Here is a 16,205-nt window from a genome sequence, read left to right as displayed (position 1 = left end):
AACAGAGGGCGCCTATGAGACAAACCGAAGATGTCTGCTACAGAAGAGGACACAGAATTGAGAGACTTATTGATTCAAAATTTGGAAAACAATGGCGTACTGAATAAAATTAAGGTACTTATAACAAATTTTACTAAAACATAATATTTTTAGCAGAAATACGATTGACACTTTGGTTATGGACACTTATGGTTTGGCTATCAAGTTGTTGTGGGTTGATAGCTAGCTACACTGAATGACAACAAACAGGGCTGGGAGCGGCTAGCTAGCACGCTAGTCCAGTAGGTTAGGTGGGTTAAGTAGCTCAACTAACTTCATTAAAACTCAACATTTCTACAGGAATTACGACAGGTTGTTTTGTGAGAAATCAAGTGACTGCTGAAGTTGTAGTTCGTTAATTCGCTTTCTAGGCTAGCTCTCTCTCTGTGTAGCTGGCTAACTGCGCAAGCTAAACAGCCACAGCAGTCAGTTGTCGGTTAGCAACCTGTACACAAATAATCAAATGTATAAATAAAATGAAACAAATTTTTTGACAGGCTGAGCTACGAGCCGCTGTGTTTCTCGCCTTAGAGGAACAGGACAAAGTAGAGGTAACGACCAGTATATATATATATATATATATATTATATATATATATATATATATATATATATATATATATATATATAATAGGTTATCATATGTGTTGTCAATGCAAGTCAATGCTTGCATGTTTCACTCTGAGTGATGCTACTTTTTCCACTCTCCTTAGAATAAAACTCCCCTTGTAAACGAAAACCTGCGGAAGTGTCTCAACACTAAAGATGGGAAGTGATATCCATTAATGTATCATATTTCAAATGTACAAAGTTTCTTGTTTATAGCATAACTGTGCTTTGTTTCGTGCAGGACGCCTCGTTGCCAGTTTAATCACTGACTATCTGCAAGTCTTCAATTTAGACTTTACCATTGCGGTTTTTCAACCTGAAATTAACATGGTATTTGTTTTCTTTTACTTATGATAAAAACAAATGTAGAAGAAGTGTAATTCTATTGTAGATGGAAAAATTTAGAGCTTGTAATTTCTTATTTTTCTGAGTTTACTTAGACATTTAACTATCCTGGTTCGACCGTTGACATATATGGCAGTGTATTTTATTTTTGTTTGTTTTAATCTGTTTTCTTTTATCCAGTTAAGTGTCCTTGACAGTCGGGAAAGTTTAATCAGAGAGCTTGGCCTCTCCGAATCCGAATGGAATAAGAGTAGCCCTCTCCTTGTTGAGTTAATAAAGAGAGTCCGACATAAAGAGAAAGCCTCTGTCTTCTCTGAGGTGATCTTGCTGACTTTCCTAGTAATTAACAATAACTGCTAAAGTCCCCAGTGTACAGTTTACATTTTCTCTCTCTCTCTCTCTCTCTCTTTCTCATAGGGAGATCGAGTAATGCATATTCCCAAGGTACTTTATCTTCATTTCTGTAACCTATTTTAAACACCTACATAATACAGTAAATGCAGGTATGATTACATCCAGGTTTGTAATAATGGTAGCTTTTGAACGACTTTTAAGATGTGGTTGGAGAACATGTCTTAGGTTGATTCATATCTCTTCCTTACCCCCACATTTTACACCACAACATTATTATTCAGGTCACACAAGGGAAGAATTATGTATTTTAGATGTTCAGTATGTGCTGTGAAAAAAATTCCTTCCTGTTCAACTAGGTTTTGCAAAACAAGGTTGTCCTACTTCTGTGCGTTTGCTATAATGCTTTGTTAGTTTTACAGCAGTCACAGCAACATTTACATGTCACCACTCACTTGTTCTGAGAAATGCATATATTAAACCGATGTCACATCACACCACTTCTCACCAACTCTCTGTACTTTCTTTACAAGATGCATACCAATTATTTCCACAATCAAATATATATGATATTTCTAAATTATCTCATCTGCAGTGGTAGTTTATAGCTAGTTGACAAGTAAATTGTACAGATTTATATTAACACGCTGATGAAGGCCACTGTGCTAAAACGTTTGTGTGATTTTCACTCAGCCAGATAAATTGTTTTGCATATATACGAGTGCTATCCCACCACTCTGACAGATCCATATTAAAAGACTGTTGTTTATTTAGGACCTGTCTCCCCGTCAGATAGCTGAAGCACGAAAAAAATATGACAGTCGAGACAAGGTGATCCTTCATTACTTCTGTGTGATTGTTTCATATGTCTGCTGGTCTTTATGTTAAAATATAATGAATTCAGCTGGTATAAATGTCATAATGGATTAATTGTATGTAAATACAATTAATGTAATAATTGACATTCCATATTTATTTTAAAATTCTTATGTTGACCTCATTACAAATCAAGTTTTACAGTAATGTTATTATTTTTTTTATTACTATTTATCTATTTTTTATGTAATCTGCTAGATGGGAGGAAGACCCTGAAATATAAAAATATTACTTGGTGTACCATTGTATGCTTTTTTTTATTTTATTTTACTTGCATTATTTATATGTTGTATGTTTACCCAGGACAGGATTGGTGGAATAAGCAAGGATGAAGTGATTGGTGTTTTCTCAGAGCTGGTTCCTAGTTTTAGCAGGTAAGCTGGAAGACATGATACTTGAGAGTACCGAAACCTGTTTTTGTGTAATTCAGTCTCACCCCCTACCCACATTGAAACAGGTAACTTCCTACACTTTGGTCACCAGTTGTTCTGAAATCAAATATGCCTGTGGTTCACACCACAAGTGTGGTAATGGCCATTTCGGTACAAGTAAACATGAATAACTATATAACATTCAACATAAGAATCGATTTCTATTGGAATGCAATATTACTTCACAATTCAGAGGTTATATATATGGTCAGTTTGCGCATGATTGCTATATACAGTAATCCTTGCTCACTAAGAGAATTCCAACAAATTTTAAATGTAAATATTTGTGTGTTTGTGCCGTTGCTGAACGGGAAGAGGTATGTTGGAGCGATACATCACAGATGAACTAGGAGACAAAGACATGAATAGTTGTGAGTAGCTGAGCTTTATTGTTTAGTGTGTGGATGCTTTAAATAGTATTAGTAATAGTAAAATTATTATTAATCTTTTATTGTGCATGTGCTTTAAATAGTGTTTTATTATCAATGTTTTTGCTATTCTTCCTCAGGTATAGACTTTCAAGATTTTTTGGGAATGTACAAACGTTTTTTTACTCAGTGCAGAAGTATAGTAAGTCCTCTTTCAAATCATGAGTAAAGTTAATTAAGCCTAAAATTAATATTAATATGAGGTAATCTAACATGTCATCCAATTAATTTCTTTAAAAACGTACAATCACATGTATGAAAATACTATTTCACAGCGTTGTGTTGTCTTGAATGCACACCACCTTTTTGATGTTATTTATTTATTCATTTTTCCTCAGATTACCAGTGATGTTGGTGATACAGTTCACTCGTTTGGAAAGGTTTCTGAGGAAAGGATTACTTCATCACCTACCAGCAAGGTGAGAGAACATTTTGATCATTTTGAGCATCTTGAGTACTCAAGAGTTTTACTTTACTGAATTCTCATTAACTTTGTCAGTGAACAGACCTAATGAAATATAGCACTTGTGATTAATTTTCTTACTTTTTATAATTTTTTTAGAATAGACTTTAATATTGTTGTTCCACTTCAATAAACCACATCCCATTTGAACAAAAAAGTCATCCCTCTTTCTCAGATACATGTTTAATTTCCTTGTACATCAGTATCTTGAGAATGTGCAGACAGTTCATCTATAGTTATAATTAGCATATCAAAGCATTTTCTTTATTTTACCAAAGAGTCAAATGGGTTTTTCCTGACAAATAGAAATGTTTGAGTTGTGTTTATTGTATTGTTTAACATTTAAGGAATGTTCATTGTTTTAATACATTGTTTCTATTTATTTTTCTAAAGATGTTGTTTATTTATACCTACATATTTTATGCATGTATTTTTGATTGGCCTTACAATTTTAAAGGAATTCATTCTTCATATATATTCCAGTTTAACAGAAAATCTGATTGATCTCATTAACCAATTTACTATATTTAGTTGCTGAAAGAAAATACAGAAATTCAAAGTGCTGAAACCATAACGGTACCTCGTGTTAAAAAACTTTGAAACTTCCTGTAGTTTCAAAAGCAGATACATGAGTGAGTAGGTATGAAATTACTCTCAGCTACAGCAAGTGACTCAAGCTCTTCTGTGTATATTGTAACTCAGAATAAAAACCAAGATTAATATCTCAAGTATATCATTCTAATTAAGTACATGAATCTGTAAAGACAGTGATGAAATGTTATGATGAAAAAGTGTTTTTTGCCAAGTACTTTCAAGATAAATTAAACAAGTGTGAAGGGACTGCCCACACGATGATGGCGCAGAGTACAGTTGTAAGTCGCCTACTAGGGCTGCACGATTAATCGTATTTTTATCGTTATCGCGATGTGAAATTTCACGATAAACACATCGAAAGAGCCACGATAACTCCTTGAATAACAGCAAACTCAAATTGCATTATCCTCGTCCAGCAATAGAGGGAGCTATTCGCGCTGCAGACTATGATCACGTGACGTAAGTAGGCAAGAGGCAGAGTGAGGCAGAGTTGCCAGGTTCGTGGTTTTCACGCCAAATTGGGCTTGTTTGAAAATCCAGCCGCGGGTAAAAATTCTGGGGCCGCGGGGTGCGGTTTTTTGGGCTACTTTTGAGTTGGGCTACTGCGGAAGTTACAAGTCAACACTAAGAATTGATCGCGATATAATACATAATTTGTCTCCATTTCACACTCGCCACCCCCCCCCCCTTCCCCGCCCCGCAGACAACTTACACTCGCAGATTTTGTGTGGAAAACTTTTGTAGGACCTGGCAACCCTGGAGTGAGGTGAACACGCTCATCAGACACGCGATTTGGTTTAAGCCTGGTTTACACTTGATGCGGCGCGAGGGTCCGGGAGGCGAAAATAACGTAATCGCGGTGGCTTCGCCCGTGTGCAATGGCCATCGCGTCTCAGCGCAATGAGAACAGTCATGTTTGCAGAGTTCATACACCTATACAAGGTGGAATTCAAGCACTTGTACGTCACTTTCAAGGTCCATTTCAATAATTCCCAGCACGTTAAACTTAATTGAATTAAGTATTTATACATATACTCTAAATGATTCGAAATAATTCGCTTTTTTATCACATTATTTAATGGATATTTATTTTCAAAACGCCCAATCTTAACGTCTTCACGTTCTTTCATGTTTCGTCCTGGAATTACAAGAGGCTCGTATTTGTTAACGTAATACAAGAGAATTGTTCAGTCAGACAGATATTTGTTGTGAAAAGAAGTAGTTACAATTTCAAGCATTTTCAAGTACTTTAGCCTAAATTCCAGCACTTTTCAAACCTGAAACACAAAGCAACATTAAAATTGGTCATTTAAAAGTTCATTCCCCTGTATTTGAGGGGTGTTTTTTTATACTACTAGGCCTACATATCGTTTCGGACAACACTGCAAAGAATGTGACACGGCAAGATTAAACGCTTCCGCCGTTCGCGGAGGTTAACGAGGTGTGCGGAGTCGCTCACTCGTGAAAGTATAAACCTAGATTGAATCTATTGTTGAATAAACCTGCAAAATATTTGGAATTATTCTGGATTCATTACACAGTAAAAAACAAAACAAATTAACGTGCTGCTGTTCAGAGAGACACTACATTTCTGTATTTTAATCTTAATTTATCGTGGTTCACATCGATATCGGGATATCCAACAATGTTATCGCACATCGCAATTCTAGTCCATATCGTGCACCCCTATCGCCTACCAATGATTTCAGATTTTCCTGGTTAAATGGCTTCTGTATATGGCCAGTGAGAACTCTAGCAGGGCATGCACCCTGTGAACCTTCTGTTGGAAACCTAGATGAGCTCTAGATGAGCTCTAGATGAGCAGGGAGTTCTGAGGGAGACTGATAGCTGTGTTCTCACACCCAGATACCCAGGTATAAGGGCTTTATAAAGGCCAGTGCCGTGCAGGAAGAGCCGCGTGGGCCTCAGGTAAAAACACGGGCTCTGAAACCCGGCACCAGGTCGCTCTCTGCACCTCCGTCATGCGGTGACACCATCCCAGTGGGCGCAACAAAACCAACGGTCCACACCTTCTGAACTCGGATGGGTTTTGTTCCTCCTGCCTGGTTTTTAATCGCCATTCTGAACACATGCAGTCCACTCCTACGATAAAAAAATATATATACAATTTAACAAAGTGAGTGCTAAAGTTGAATGCTGATTGGCTGCACTGATGTGGTCTCACCATTAGCCCAGGCCATGACTATGCATGTGTATCAGTGCTGTACATATCTGTCCCACAAAGCCACCTAAAAGTGGTTTGTGGGACCCAGTTATTTAACACATTGCTTCAAGACATAGGAAACTTCAACTAATCAGCGCGTCTCTCTAAAATCACTGTTAAATCTTGCCTTAATTCGTAGGGCTGCATGATGAATCATCACTAATCCTCTGCTGCTGACCTAATTCCCAGTAGTGCTGCATAAACCAGACAAAACGTAATTGTTACTACATGATCTTTTTGATGGGTATTGTAGTTTATAAAAAAAAAAAAACACTGGCCACCCCTTAAATGTGACTTACCTTCATTAAAACAGAACATGTGGTTGATCGGTGTGTTCACAGCACTTAAAAAACCAATGATATTAAAAATCTATTTACATATTGTGATCTTTATGATATTAGTATTATAAAAACTAGTAGTCTCCTAATTATTTACATGATAGCATGCAAGCCTAGATTTTAGTATTGGACTAACGGACATTCATGGACGTTTGCCCAAAACGTTTGTAGTTATATTTGACATGCCCTCTGTGACAACCAGTCATTTTGGGCTTCTACAATAAAATAATTACACGCTGCCATAACTGTCCTATTTCTTTATTAGTATGGCTGCTGAACCAAATTCAAGCATCTGCCAATTAGACAGATATCATTATTCATCAGCTAAATGCGTGTCTGGGTAACTTCACTGCATTAACCACTCTCTTCTCTTCCCTTTAAACACGCCTGACCAGGCCCCCTAGACAGAGGGAGAATCACAATGATTTTTGTCAGTTGTGCAGCACTAAATTTGTTATTTCTATTCCTCTAACTGAGCACCTAGCAGATTTTTTATTTGTATTTATATATATAGTTTTATTTTTTTTTTTTTTTTTTTTTTTTACTTGTATACAAGTTCTATGGGGTTTTTTCCCCTTCATCACTTTATGCCATTATCCTGACTCATAGTATAGTTGGACAAGAACATGTCGAATCCCTGACCTTTGTATTGCATCTATGGAGAGTACGTCTGTTGTGGAGGAATTACATTGTCATTTGTTTAAATTACGCGTTACATGGTCGAGTTGCTCATAGCTGGCACTTTAATGTGGGCCATGTTGAGCAATGACTTTGTAGCGGCCTACTGTTCTTGTAACTGTCACCCACAATGTTTACTATAATGAGAAGTCCTCGAAAGATGTCCTCGTGCCAAAAGAAGAAAAAACCACTAAAAATTAATTTTACTTGAGGATATCCTGTTGTTTTTTCAACAACCCTATGTAACCTGAAATTCTTTTACGTTATCATAACATTCTAGGTCAGCTGCACAAACCCACATTTGGCCCCATTTTCACATGCTTCTCTTAACGGCTCATGTGACCTTTCACTTTGACAGTTTATTTATCTTAAGCTTCATTCCAAGTGCTTTGTAAGGCTTTAAAAACACTCCTTGAATCCTTGAATCCTTGAAATACGTATGAGCACGGTGCTGCCTTCGTTTGGTTGCCCTGCAGCTGATGTGGTCTGGCGTGGTGATGTCCTGACCTTCACAGGCTGGGGATCTGAGTTCCAGTGAGCAGCTGGGCTCCCAGAACAGCAAGGGGCTGGCAGATGGGGCCGGTGAAGGCCTCGTGCCCGCCACGAACCACCCCGCTGCCCTGAGGAAGCCCCTGGACTTGGGCTTGGAGGACGAGGAGGACGATGGAGACTCCTTCTTTGACGATCCTCTTCCCAAACCACTGAAGACCTACGGCTGGTGAGCGAGACTTAAACAACTCACTTAAACAACTGGTTGACCTCCACTATGGAGCACCAGAAATGAAATCTAGCTTAGCAGTGACAGCAGTTAGGAAAAATAACTTTTTCCACACGCTGATATCTGACATCCCAAAAGGCTTTGCACAGTGTTACTTTTAAATGAAAGCAAACCTTTGTCTTGAGATGTGAACTAGGAATGAAGTTTAATATTGTTCCAGCTTCGTCACAGGTCAGGCGTAGATAACTGGCTTTGTATTCAACGACCCTCACTTTCATGTGTCTTCTCTTTTTGTGTGTGTCATCACCGCATGTGGGACCAGTAGTTTACCCCCTACAGATAAGGCATACTCAGGGCTGAGACACAGGGAAAAGAGCTTTAGTCAGAAAGAGTAAGTACTTCCTTTTCTCTTATGGTGTTTGGCTTCGGATGCTGACTTTTGATAGCTGTGGGTTCCGCACCAGCTCCAAACATGCGAAGTGGGGACGTGGCAAAGTGGGGACTTGGCTGCCTACTTCAGCTCTTCCTTCCTTTGCCTTTTGTTTAGTTTTGTTCCTCCCTTTATCTGTCTTTCTCGTTTTCTCGTACTGTCACTTTGTGTGTGTGTGTGTGTGTGTGTGTGTGTGTGTGTGTGTGTGGGGTCCGTCTCTGCTCTTTCCCCTGGTCGTGTAAGGAGCCAGCACCCGCAGAGGGACGAGAGCCTGGCTGGGCCGTCCTTCTCCCAAATGAGGAGGGGCGCCAGCCTGAATGAGTGAGTGTGTATGTGGTGATCACTGCGCCAGTCATCTTGCCCACTGATGCCAACTCGGGCTCTCTTGCCCTTTGATGCCACTGACTCAGTCACAGTGGCCTATATACTGTATAATCCGGTACTGGCTTGTGTGGTCGATCAGCTCACTGACTTCATTCATTATGGTCCTCTCTCAACCTTTGCTATTTTCTTCCCCCTCTGCATGTTTGCGTATCTTTTTGATCTCACCCATGTTTCCCCCGTGACTGTGTTCCTCTGCGTGCATGTGCGCGTGTGTCTGTGTGTGCGCTCTTCCCCTGGGCTCAGCCTGTCTGCCCTGGGCACTGACTCCGAGGGGGATGGGGAGGCTGCACTCTCGGAGGGCGGGGCCAAGCGTTGCCCTGACGCCGGGCCCAGGTGAGCCGGCACCGTTTCCACCCCCCCCCCCCTCCTTTTCCTGCCAGCTTCCTCTTTCTGCTTCCCCCCCCTCCCACACGACCGTCTCACGAATGAAGGGCACACACACCCTCCGACGCACGCACCCACTCCGCTAAGCGCCTTCACTCTCGATCTGTCTCAGGAGGACAGATGCAGTCAGGGCAGCAGGAGATGCTCTCTCCGCCATGTCGGACAGCCCTGCGTTAAAGAGTGCAGGTGGATCTGCAGACAACAGCCAGAGAGACCCAGTCTCCAGCAACAACGGTATGCAGTTTGCTGCAACCCTTTCCCTAGGTGCATCTTCCCTGCAGATGTTTTCAGTAAATATGTTTACACTTAATTTGTAAGTCCTGTTTATGCAGCATACAATTAACCCTAAACCAGCTTTGGCAGGTCCAACCCTGAAGCTTTAGCTTCATACGCATCATGTACTGGAATGGTGTCGAATACAAGTAACAGTGGCTCATATTCACAGAAGCTCAATTGCGTACCAATTCAGTCCATGAAATGTTCTGAAAAGGAAGAATGCTTTATAAAAAATGCTTTATATTACAATGTTTCAACCAGAGAGTAGACACCCGGCCCAAGAGATGAGCAGAAAGGCTTGAGTCCTCCTGCACTTTTATGTTAGGGTGCACTTACACTCCAGGGGGTTTATGGGCAAGTTCATGTGGTCATTACAGCAGCCACTCACACATCAGGAGAGTGTTGGAGACACACGACACAAGACTGCAGCTCAGCTGTGATGGAAAAGCCCCAGTCATACTGGTTCAGCTTCTAACGAATTCATCTGAAATCAGAGCAAATAATCCAATATTCAAAATCACAAAGTGTGACAAAGTCCAGCCTACAGAGTTTTGAACAATCAAGGCAGCCGCATCTATCAGCCACGTCTATTCATGATCTGTACAAACGGGTTAAAAAATGATCCACACACACTTGTGCCCTCTTGTGTTATTGACATTGTTAACCAGAGCGACTTGCGTATTTATCAGATACAGCCGTAGAGAAGGTGAGCCTAGGCAGGAGCGGCAGGGATCTGAATGAACATGTCTGGCATCAGGATGAGATGGCGCAGTGTTTTGGTTCCCCTCTCAGGTACACCAGATTCCAAAGAAAAGGGCTTTCATGATTCTAAAGCAGTGAATGAGAAACCTGGATCTTCTCTGCTGGGTAACATTCGTTTGCTTCATTGAAGCATTGCTTCATTATATTTGAACGTAACTTTATTTGTTTTTGTACGTTTCTTTTAATTTTTTATATTATGACATCGCTATGCATCAAATTTTACCGTTCCATTCTTATCATCTTCACAGATGAAGATCTTGACTACGATGACGACTTCAACAGGTAAGTCTCCTTTAGCTTTGTGTCGATACCTGTGCTCTCTGGCTCCGTACACTACGAGTTCACCATATCTCTCCGTTCCCGTTGCAGCCATCGATCTGAGAACTCGAAGGGCGAGCTGAGCATTGGTGAGGAGATTGAAGAGGTCTCCATCGAAGGACCTGATCTCAGCGACAAGGTGCCTACGTACCCGTCCGTTCTCCAAATTTAGGCTTTGAGACGGAGAGGCTCCTCTCTGTGCTGCACTGTACATTGTACTGGGGGCGGGAAGTGAGACTGAGATGTTGACAAGGAAGGGTCTTTGAGAAGGAGGAAGTGAGGAGGAAGCGACTTTGAGCACCCAGGTGTGAATGAAGGTTGCTGTTCCGCTGTGCGATCTCTCTGCGAGTGTGTGGTTGTCCGCGTGCGTACAGGTGTGTTGTGGTCTTGATGGTCATGGTGTCCTTTCACGTGCGGTGGTTAAACGTGTCCCTGTCACGTCTTTTCCCAGCTTGAGGAGATCACTCAGGACGTGAGCGTGTCTCAGCCGAGCGAAGGAGGAGATTACATGGAAGACGTGGCCTGATGCTCCGACTTTCACAGATTTAAGGATGTAATTGTCTAAACGAGCTGTATCAGCAGTTTCTATTAAAGCTTTACTGTTCTGCACCAAGTTCCCGTCATGTGGTTACTTTTTGCAGTTTTTTGGCTGCTTTTCCAGTCACAAATTGAGTCTAGTCATAGATTTACAGTTTCTCCTGCCCCCCCACCCTTATTTAGCGAAAGGCTACTCTGATCATGTGACTAGAAGCCCAGTGAGCGTGACGATGATGGCGAAAAAGCATCAGTGGTAGATGGCAATCATTCCAGAAAACCGTAGACCATATCAGACCATATCTGTGCTGACTCCACCTCAGAGCAGCATATGTGCGCGCACGCTGGTAGTTGCACAGTCGCACTGGACAATTTCACGATTACGCGGAACTCCTCGCTAGACGGGTAGGTGCTTTTCCCCTTCATCTCGGCTCTCTGTAGATTTTCTTCAGATTCTGACAGAAAATGTTCTCAAAACAAGCTGTTCTAAGTAACTCCCATGTCACTTTTTATGTTTTCCGAAGTTCTATGTACGTTTATAAAAATCTTGGTTAAGTATTTGCCATTGTGTAAATGTGGTTAATCTTTGCACTGTTATTGCAAATATTTTTACTTTTTCTTTCCAGTTCTATACTTAGTCAGTCTTAACCATAAATCATTTTCCGTAACGAACACAGAGTAAGGTATTTATGCACATTACCAAGTCCTCTTTTTCATAACAAAGACAAACATTTTGAAATCGCATATATAATTCAAAGAGAGATTGAAATTTTAACCCATCAACAAATTACTATTCTTGGCATGTAAACTATTTCCCATACATGTTCTACGTATCTTCTACCTTTGAGTTTTTGAACTTTTATTTTTAATGAATATCTTTTTTTCTTTTTTTTTTAACGAAACATGTTTCAAGCCCACATTAAACCACAGAACCTGTCTCCATTAAACATCTTGAAAGATAAAAATTGAGTGTATCTAAAGGTTAGAAGTGTGCAGCTTCTGTAGAGCAGCTTCTGAAATATGTCGGGTGGGGGGGGGGGGGGGGGGATGATAACTGCAATTTGTGTGAGTTCTGCAACATTAGGTCTTGATCTTTTTGAATCCTGTATGGTCTAAATAGGTCATCAACTAGGAGTCTGGTTTTCTGGTGCTTTGAGAGCATGTTCATGACCTGATTCCTGCACATTTCCTCTTTCTGCACTATGAAAATGTCACTAATTTCAAAGCAACTTTTGGGCTTGTGCATTTTTCATCCTGATACTTTGTCATACATGTTCTGAATATTTATAATGTTTAAACATGTACATCATGTTCCATAATATGAATAAACGTTACGTTCATTCGATTTAGAATCTGTCGCAATTTTACTTCACATTGGCATTTGGGATCAACATTTGGTCCTGTTTATTAATGGCGACATGATATAATTGCACAAAGTGACCAGCAGCTTCACCACTATTATAGACGGAGGCCCTTCATCATCTAAGCAAGCCAAGTGGTTCTAAAGTTGTGGGAGACGAAAGCAGTTTATGTCCATATCCGCAGATGCTTAAATCTTAACATTAATTCTATAGGGTTCTGAGAGAGTAGATCACAGTGCTTCTCAAAAAAGCATTATAAATCAATGATCAACATTTAAATGATAGAACCTGTATTACACAGGACACTCGTTTACAATTATCTTAACACCATGATGGTGTTGGCAAACAAGACCCAGTTCTTTTAAAATTCTCGAACTTCCTTTCTGCCGTGGTAACAACCAGTAGTGCAGATGTCACTAATGCAGTGTCCGTTACCATCAGGGTGCCTTGACTCTAGAAATGTTAAATCCTTAGTTCTGATGCTCCTTCAGCAATTTACAGCTGATCACATCTCATGCAAGAGATATGAATGTATATATCTGTCTTCAGTTTGCCATATATATTCCTGTCTCCACACATTTTGCAGGTGAAAATGGATTCCACCATCAGTGACTCTATCGACGACGGTAATTACACGTACGGAGAAGTGATCGAGCCATGTGAGATGCCCCAGCTGTTGAACATTCGCCGGTTCCTCCAGGTCTACGTCCACTCCGTCATCTGCGTGGCGGGCTTCGTCGGCAACACCCTCGTCATCCTCACGTACGCCTTCTACAAGCGCACCAAGTCGATGACGGACGTGTATCTGCTCAACGTGGCCATCACCGACATCCTCTTCGTGGTGGCCCTCCCCCTGATCATCTTCAGCGAGCACAGCGGCTGGGCGCTGGGCGACTGGTCCTGCAAGTTCCTGCGCGGGGTCTACAGCATCAACCTGTACAGCGGGACCCTCCTGCTGGCCTGCATCAGTCTGGACCGCTACCTGGCCATCGTGCAGGCGCGCCGCTCCTTCAGGCTACGCTCCCAGGCCCTGGTCTACAGCTACGTCAGCTGCGCCGCGGTCTGGCTCCTGGCCCTGGGCCTGGCCCTGCCCACGTTTATCTTCTACCAGCGCTACAAGGACACGGAGGAGACCGTCACGCTCCCCGACGAGGACGACAACGTCAGCACGGGGCCCGTCCTGGAGCAGGAGTACACGTGCTTCTTCCGCTTCGAGAAGAACGACACGGCCCGGCGGGTGAAGCTGCTGGTGCCGAGCACGCAGGTGGCGCTGGGCTTCTGTCTGCCCCTGCTGGTCATGGCCTTCTGCTACGCCAGTGTGCTCATCACGCTGCTGCGCGCCAAGAACTTCCAGAGGCACAAGGCGGTGCGGGTGGTGCTCACGGTGGTGCTGGTGTTCGTGGTCTGCCACCTGCCCTACAACGCCACGCTGCTCTACGACGTTGTGAACATGTTCGAGCTCTACGACTGCCACGAGGTGGAGAGGACCCAGCTGACGCTGGTGCTGACCGAGAGTCTGGCCTACCTGCACTGCTGCCTCAACCCACTTCTCTACGCCTTCGTCGGCGTCAAGTTCAGGAACCACTTCCGCAAGATCCTGGAGGACGCCTGGTGTCTGGGCAAGCGGTACATGGGGGCCCGGCGCACGTCACGGGTCACCTCGGAGGCCTACCTCTCTTCCCGGCGCTCGGAGGGCTCTAGCTATGAGAACGCCACTTCCTTCACCATGTGAACCACAAACGAGCCACTTCTTCTACTGCTCGTCCTCCAGCTTACTTTCAGCTCACATAGGGAAACTTTCAGTCCAGTATGTATTCACAATCAGATTTTAAGCTTTTTATGGTTGGTTATCTGAAAATGCACAAACAAAAAATAATTTGCAAACCACTTAGTATATATATGTTTGTATGAAGATAATGTAGACAAGGAATGTGTGTTATGATAATATTTTTATGCATTTTGAACTTACATTTTATATAAATTTTTTCATATTATGCAGCAGTTTTTTTATTTTGATTTGAATTTTGATTTTGAATGAACAAGATTAACAATATGTGAGTAAAAGAAGAAACAAAAACTATTTTAAGTTTCAGTTCTGCACATCAAAGTGAGCCTACAGCAGGTTTCCCGTCGTGGCTCTGGGGCGCTGACATTCGCTGTTACTCATATTGTCCACTGGGTGGTGCTAATGAGAAATTTACGATATTATCGTTGGTCAATTTGTTCTTAACTTTGTTCTCGTCCTGCTTGTTTTCAGTGGAAAGGGGCAGAGTTAAAAAACTGACCATAAGAAAAATATATATATATATATATTACAGCCCACTGAAACCCAATATTATTTTGCCGTTTCTGATTCAGTCGTCACAACGTTGTGATTCAACCTCATAATTGAACCAGATACTAAAACCAGAGCTCTACCTGGCTACGGCCCGAGCCAGCCGTATGCAGCCGGACCAATTAGAGCAGCTCAGATCAGAGGCTTGTACCAGTTTCAAACTCTGTCCCACATTGATGCACTGTAAATTTAACATCCAGCCTATTTGAATGGGTTTTGAAAGAGAGATGTGCGGTACTACTCCCATCCCTGTGGCATGTCTCTCCATTTGATCATCCTCTTACTTCTCTTGAACACAGCACCAGGTTTTAGACACGTCTCCGTCACTCTCATAAATGGTTAAAACTTGGTTAAATGCCCAGACGTTCTACTGGAAGTAGGTAGTGATTTATATTGTATTGGTTATATCGTTCTTTTCATTCTGTAAGCAGAATTTTACAGTATAGTCAGGCGTTTGCTGAGCTTGAACTGAGTTACTGAAATCTACTGAATATCCAGTTAAGGAGAAGAAAAGCGGAACCACTGAACCTCTGAGAGCCTGAGCACTTCACCAAACACAGCCATGCTGTTCATTCAGAGAGCTGTTCAATCTACTGGATGCTGACGGAATGCTAATACAATGGTGAAATGTGCAGAAATGTCTGGTTTTAATAAATGGCATATTCACAGGGTTCTTCTCCAGCACCGTGTTAAATGGCATGTCTGCACTTCCATTATTATTCAAACACAATTATTCAGTCTATAATGTATTCAAATTTAAATTATTCAAACACAATTAATCAGTCTTTCTTTCTGTGTATATACTGCGTGTGTGTGTGTGTGTGTGTGTGTGTGTGTGTGTGTGTGTGTGTGTGTGTGTGTGTGTGTGTGTGTGTGTGTGTGTGTGTGTAGTCTCTCACTCTGTCAAATTTAAACACATACACATCCACTGTGAAACTACTGAGTAATGAAATCTTTGGCCTCAGGTCTGACAAGAGTGACCTCTGCTATAATGGGTGTATAACAGTAATGGTACCGTGGTAGCCATTTTGAACCACCTCTTAACTGCTATCCAGTCACTTTCCCCTCTTACTCTTAGTAATAAACAATATAATAAAACAATTTGTCCAAAAGTGAAAGCCTGTTGTAAAGGGTTGAAGCTAAAAATCTGTAGCTAAACAACTACACATGACCTTGGCTATTTGCTTTCTGTGAATCCTGCTATTTTTTTCTTGTGTGTATTTCAAATTATTTATGCATCAAAAAGCTCAGTGAATATGTGCATATGTACATACGTCACACAAAATGTTTTCACCATAAAATTAATCAACTAAAATGTTGGTATAGCA

General features: G+C 41.5%; 2 protein-coding genes across 14 annotated transcripts; both read left to right on the top strand.

Moving 5' to 3' along the window:
* cep43 (centrosomal protein 43) lies at positions 1 to 11,260 on the top strand. 13 transcript variants are annotated; one of them, XM_076996422.1, is made up of 21 exons: positions 1 to 114; positions 537 to 590; positions 752 to 807; positions 890 to 977; positions 1,173 to 1,310; positions 1,410 to 1,436; positions 2,118 to 2,174; positions 2,523 to 2,593; positions 2,966 to 3,021; positions 3,159 to 3,220; positions 3,417 to 3,497; positions 6,002 to 6,064; positions 7,891 to 8,093; positions 8,416 to 8,484; positions 8,767 to 8,844; positions 9,151 to 9,240; positions 9,404 to 9,525; positions 10,360 to 10,434; positions 10,578 to 10,611; positions 10,699 to 10,786; positions 11,099 to 11,260. In XM_076996422.1, exons 1-21 carry the CDS (start codon positions 31 to 33, stop codon positions 11,171 to 11,173), a joined length of 1,671 nt encoding a protein of 556 aa, XP_076852537.1. In that variant the 5' UTR covers positions 1 to 30; the 3' UTR covers positions 11,174 to 11,260. The 13 variants fall into 13 exon arrangements, 11 of the variants coding, with proteins under 11 accessions (XP_076852537.1, XP_076852536.1, XP_076852534.1 ...); XM_076996421.1 differs by having other exon boundaries at positions 2,957 to 3,021; positions 8,419 to 8,484; XM_076996419.1 differs by having other exon boundaries at positions 2,957 to 3,021.
* Positions 11,261 to 11,402: 142 nt separating this feature from the next.
* Positions 11,403 to 15,548, top strand: ccr6a (chemokine (C-C motif) receptor 6a). The gene is made up of 2 exons (XM_076996431.1): positions 11,403 to 11,586; positions 13,129 to 15,548. Exon 2 carries the CDS (start codon positions 13,135 to 13,137, stop codon positions 14,272 to 14,274), a length of 1,140 nt encoding a protein of 379 aa, XP_076852546.1. The 5' UTR covers positions 11,403 to 11,586; positions 13,129 to 13,134; the 3' UTR covers positions 14,275 to 15,548.
* The last annotated feature ends 657 nt before the right edge of the window (positions 15,549 to 16,205 follow it).

Source organism: Brachyhypopomus gauderio, unplaced genomic scaffold, assembly GCF_052324685.1.
Source record: "Brachyhypopomus gauderio isolate BG-103 unplaced genomic scaffold, BGAUD_0.2 sc525, whole genome shotgun sequence".
Taxonomy (NCBI): Eukaryota; Metazoa; Chordata; class Actinopteri; order Gymnotiformes; family Hypopomidae; genus Brachyhypopomus; species Brachyhypopomus gauderio.
Note: the sequence above shows the minus strand (reverse complement) of the source record. Positions and strands in the feature narration are given on the sequence as shown.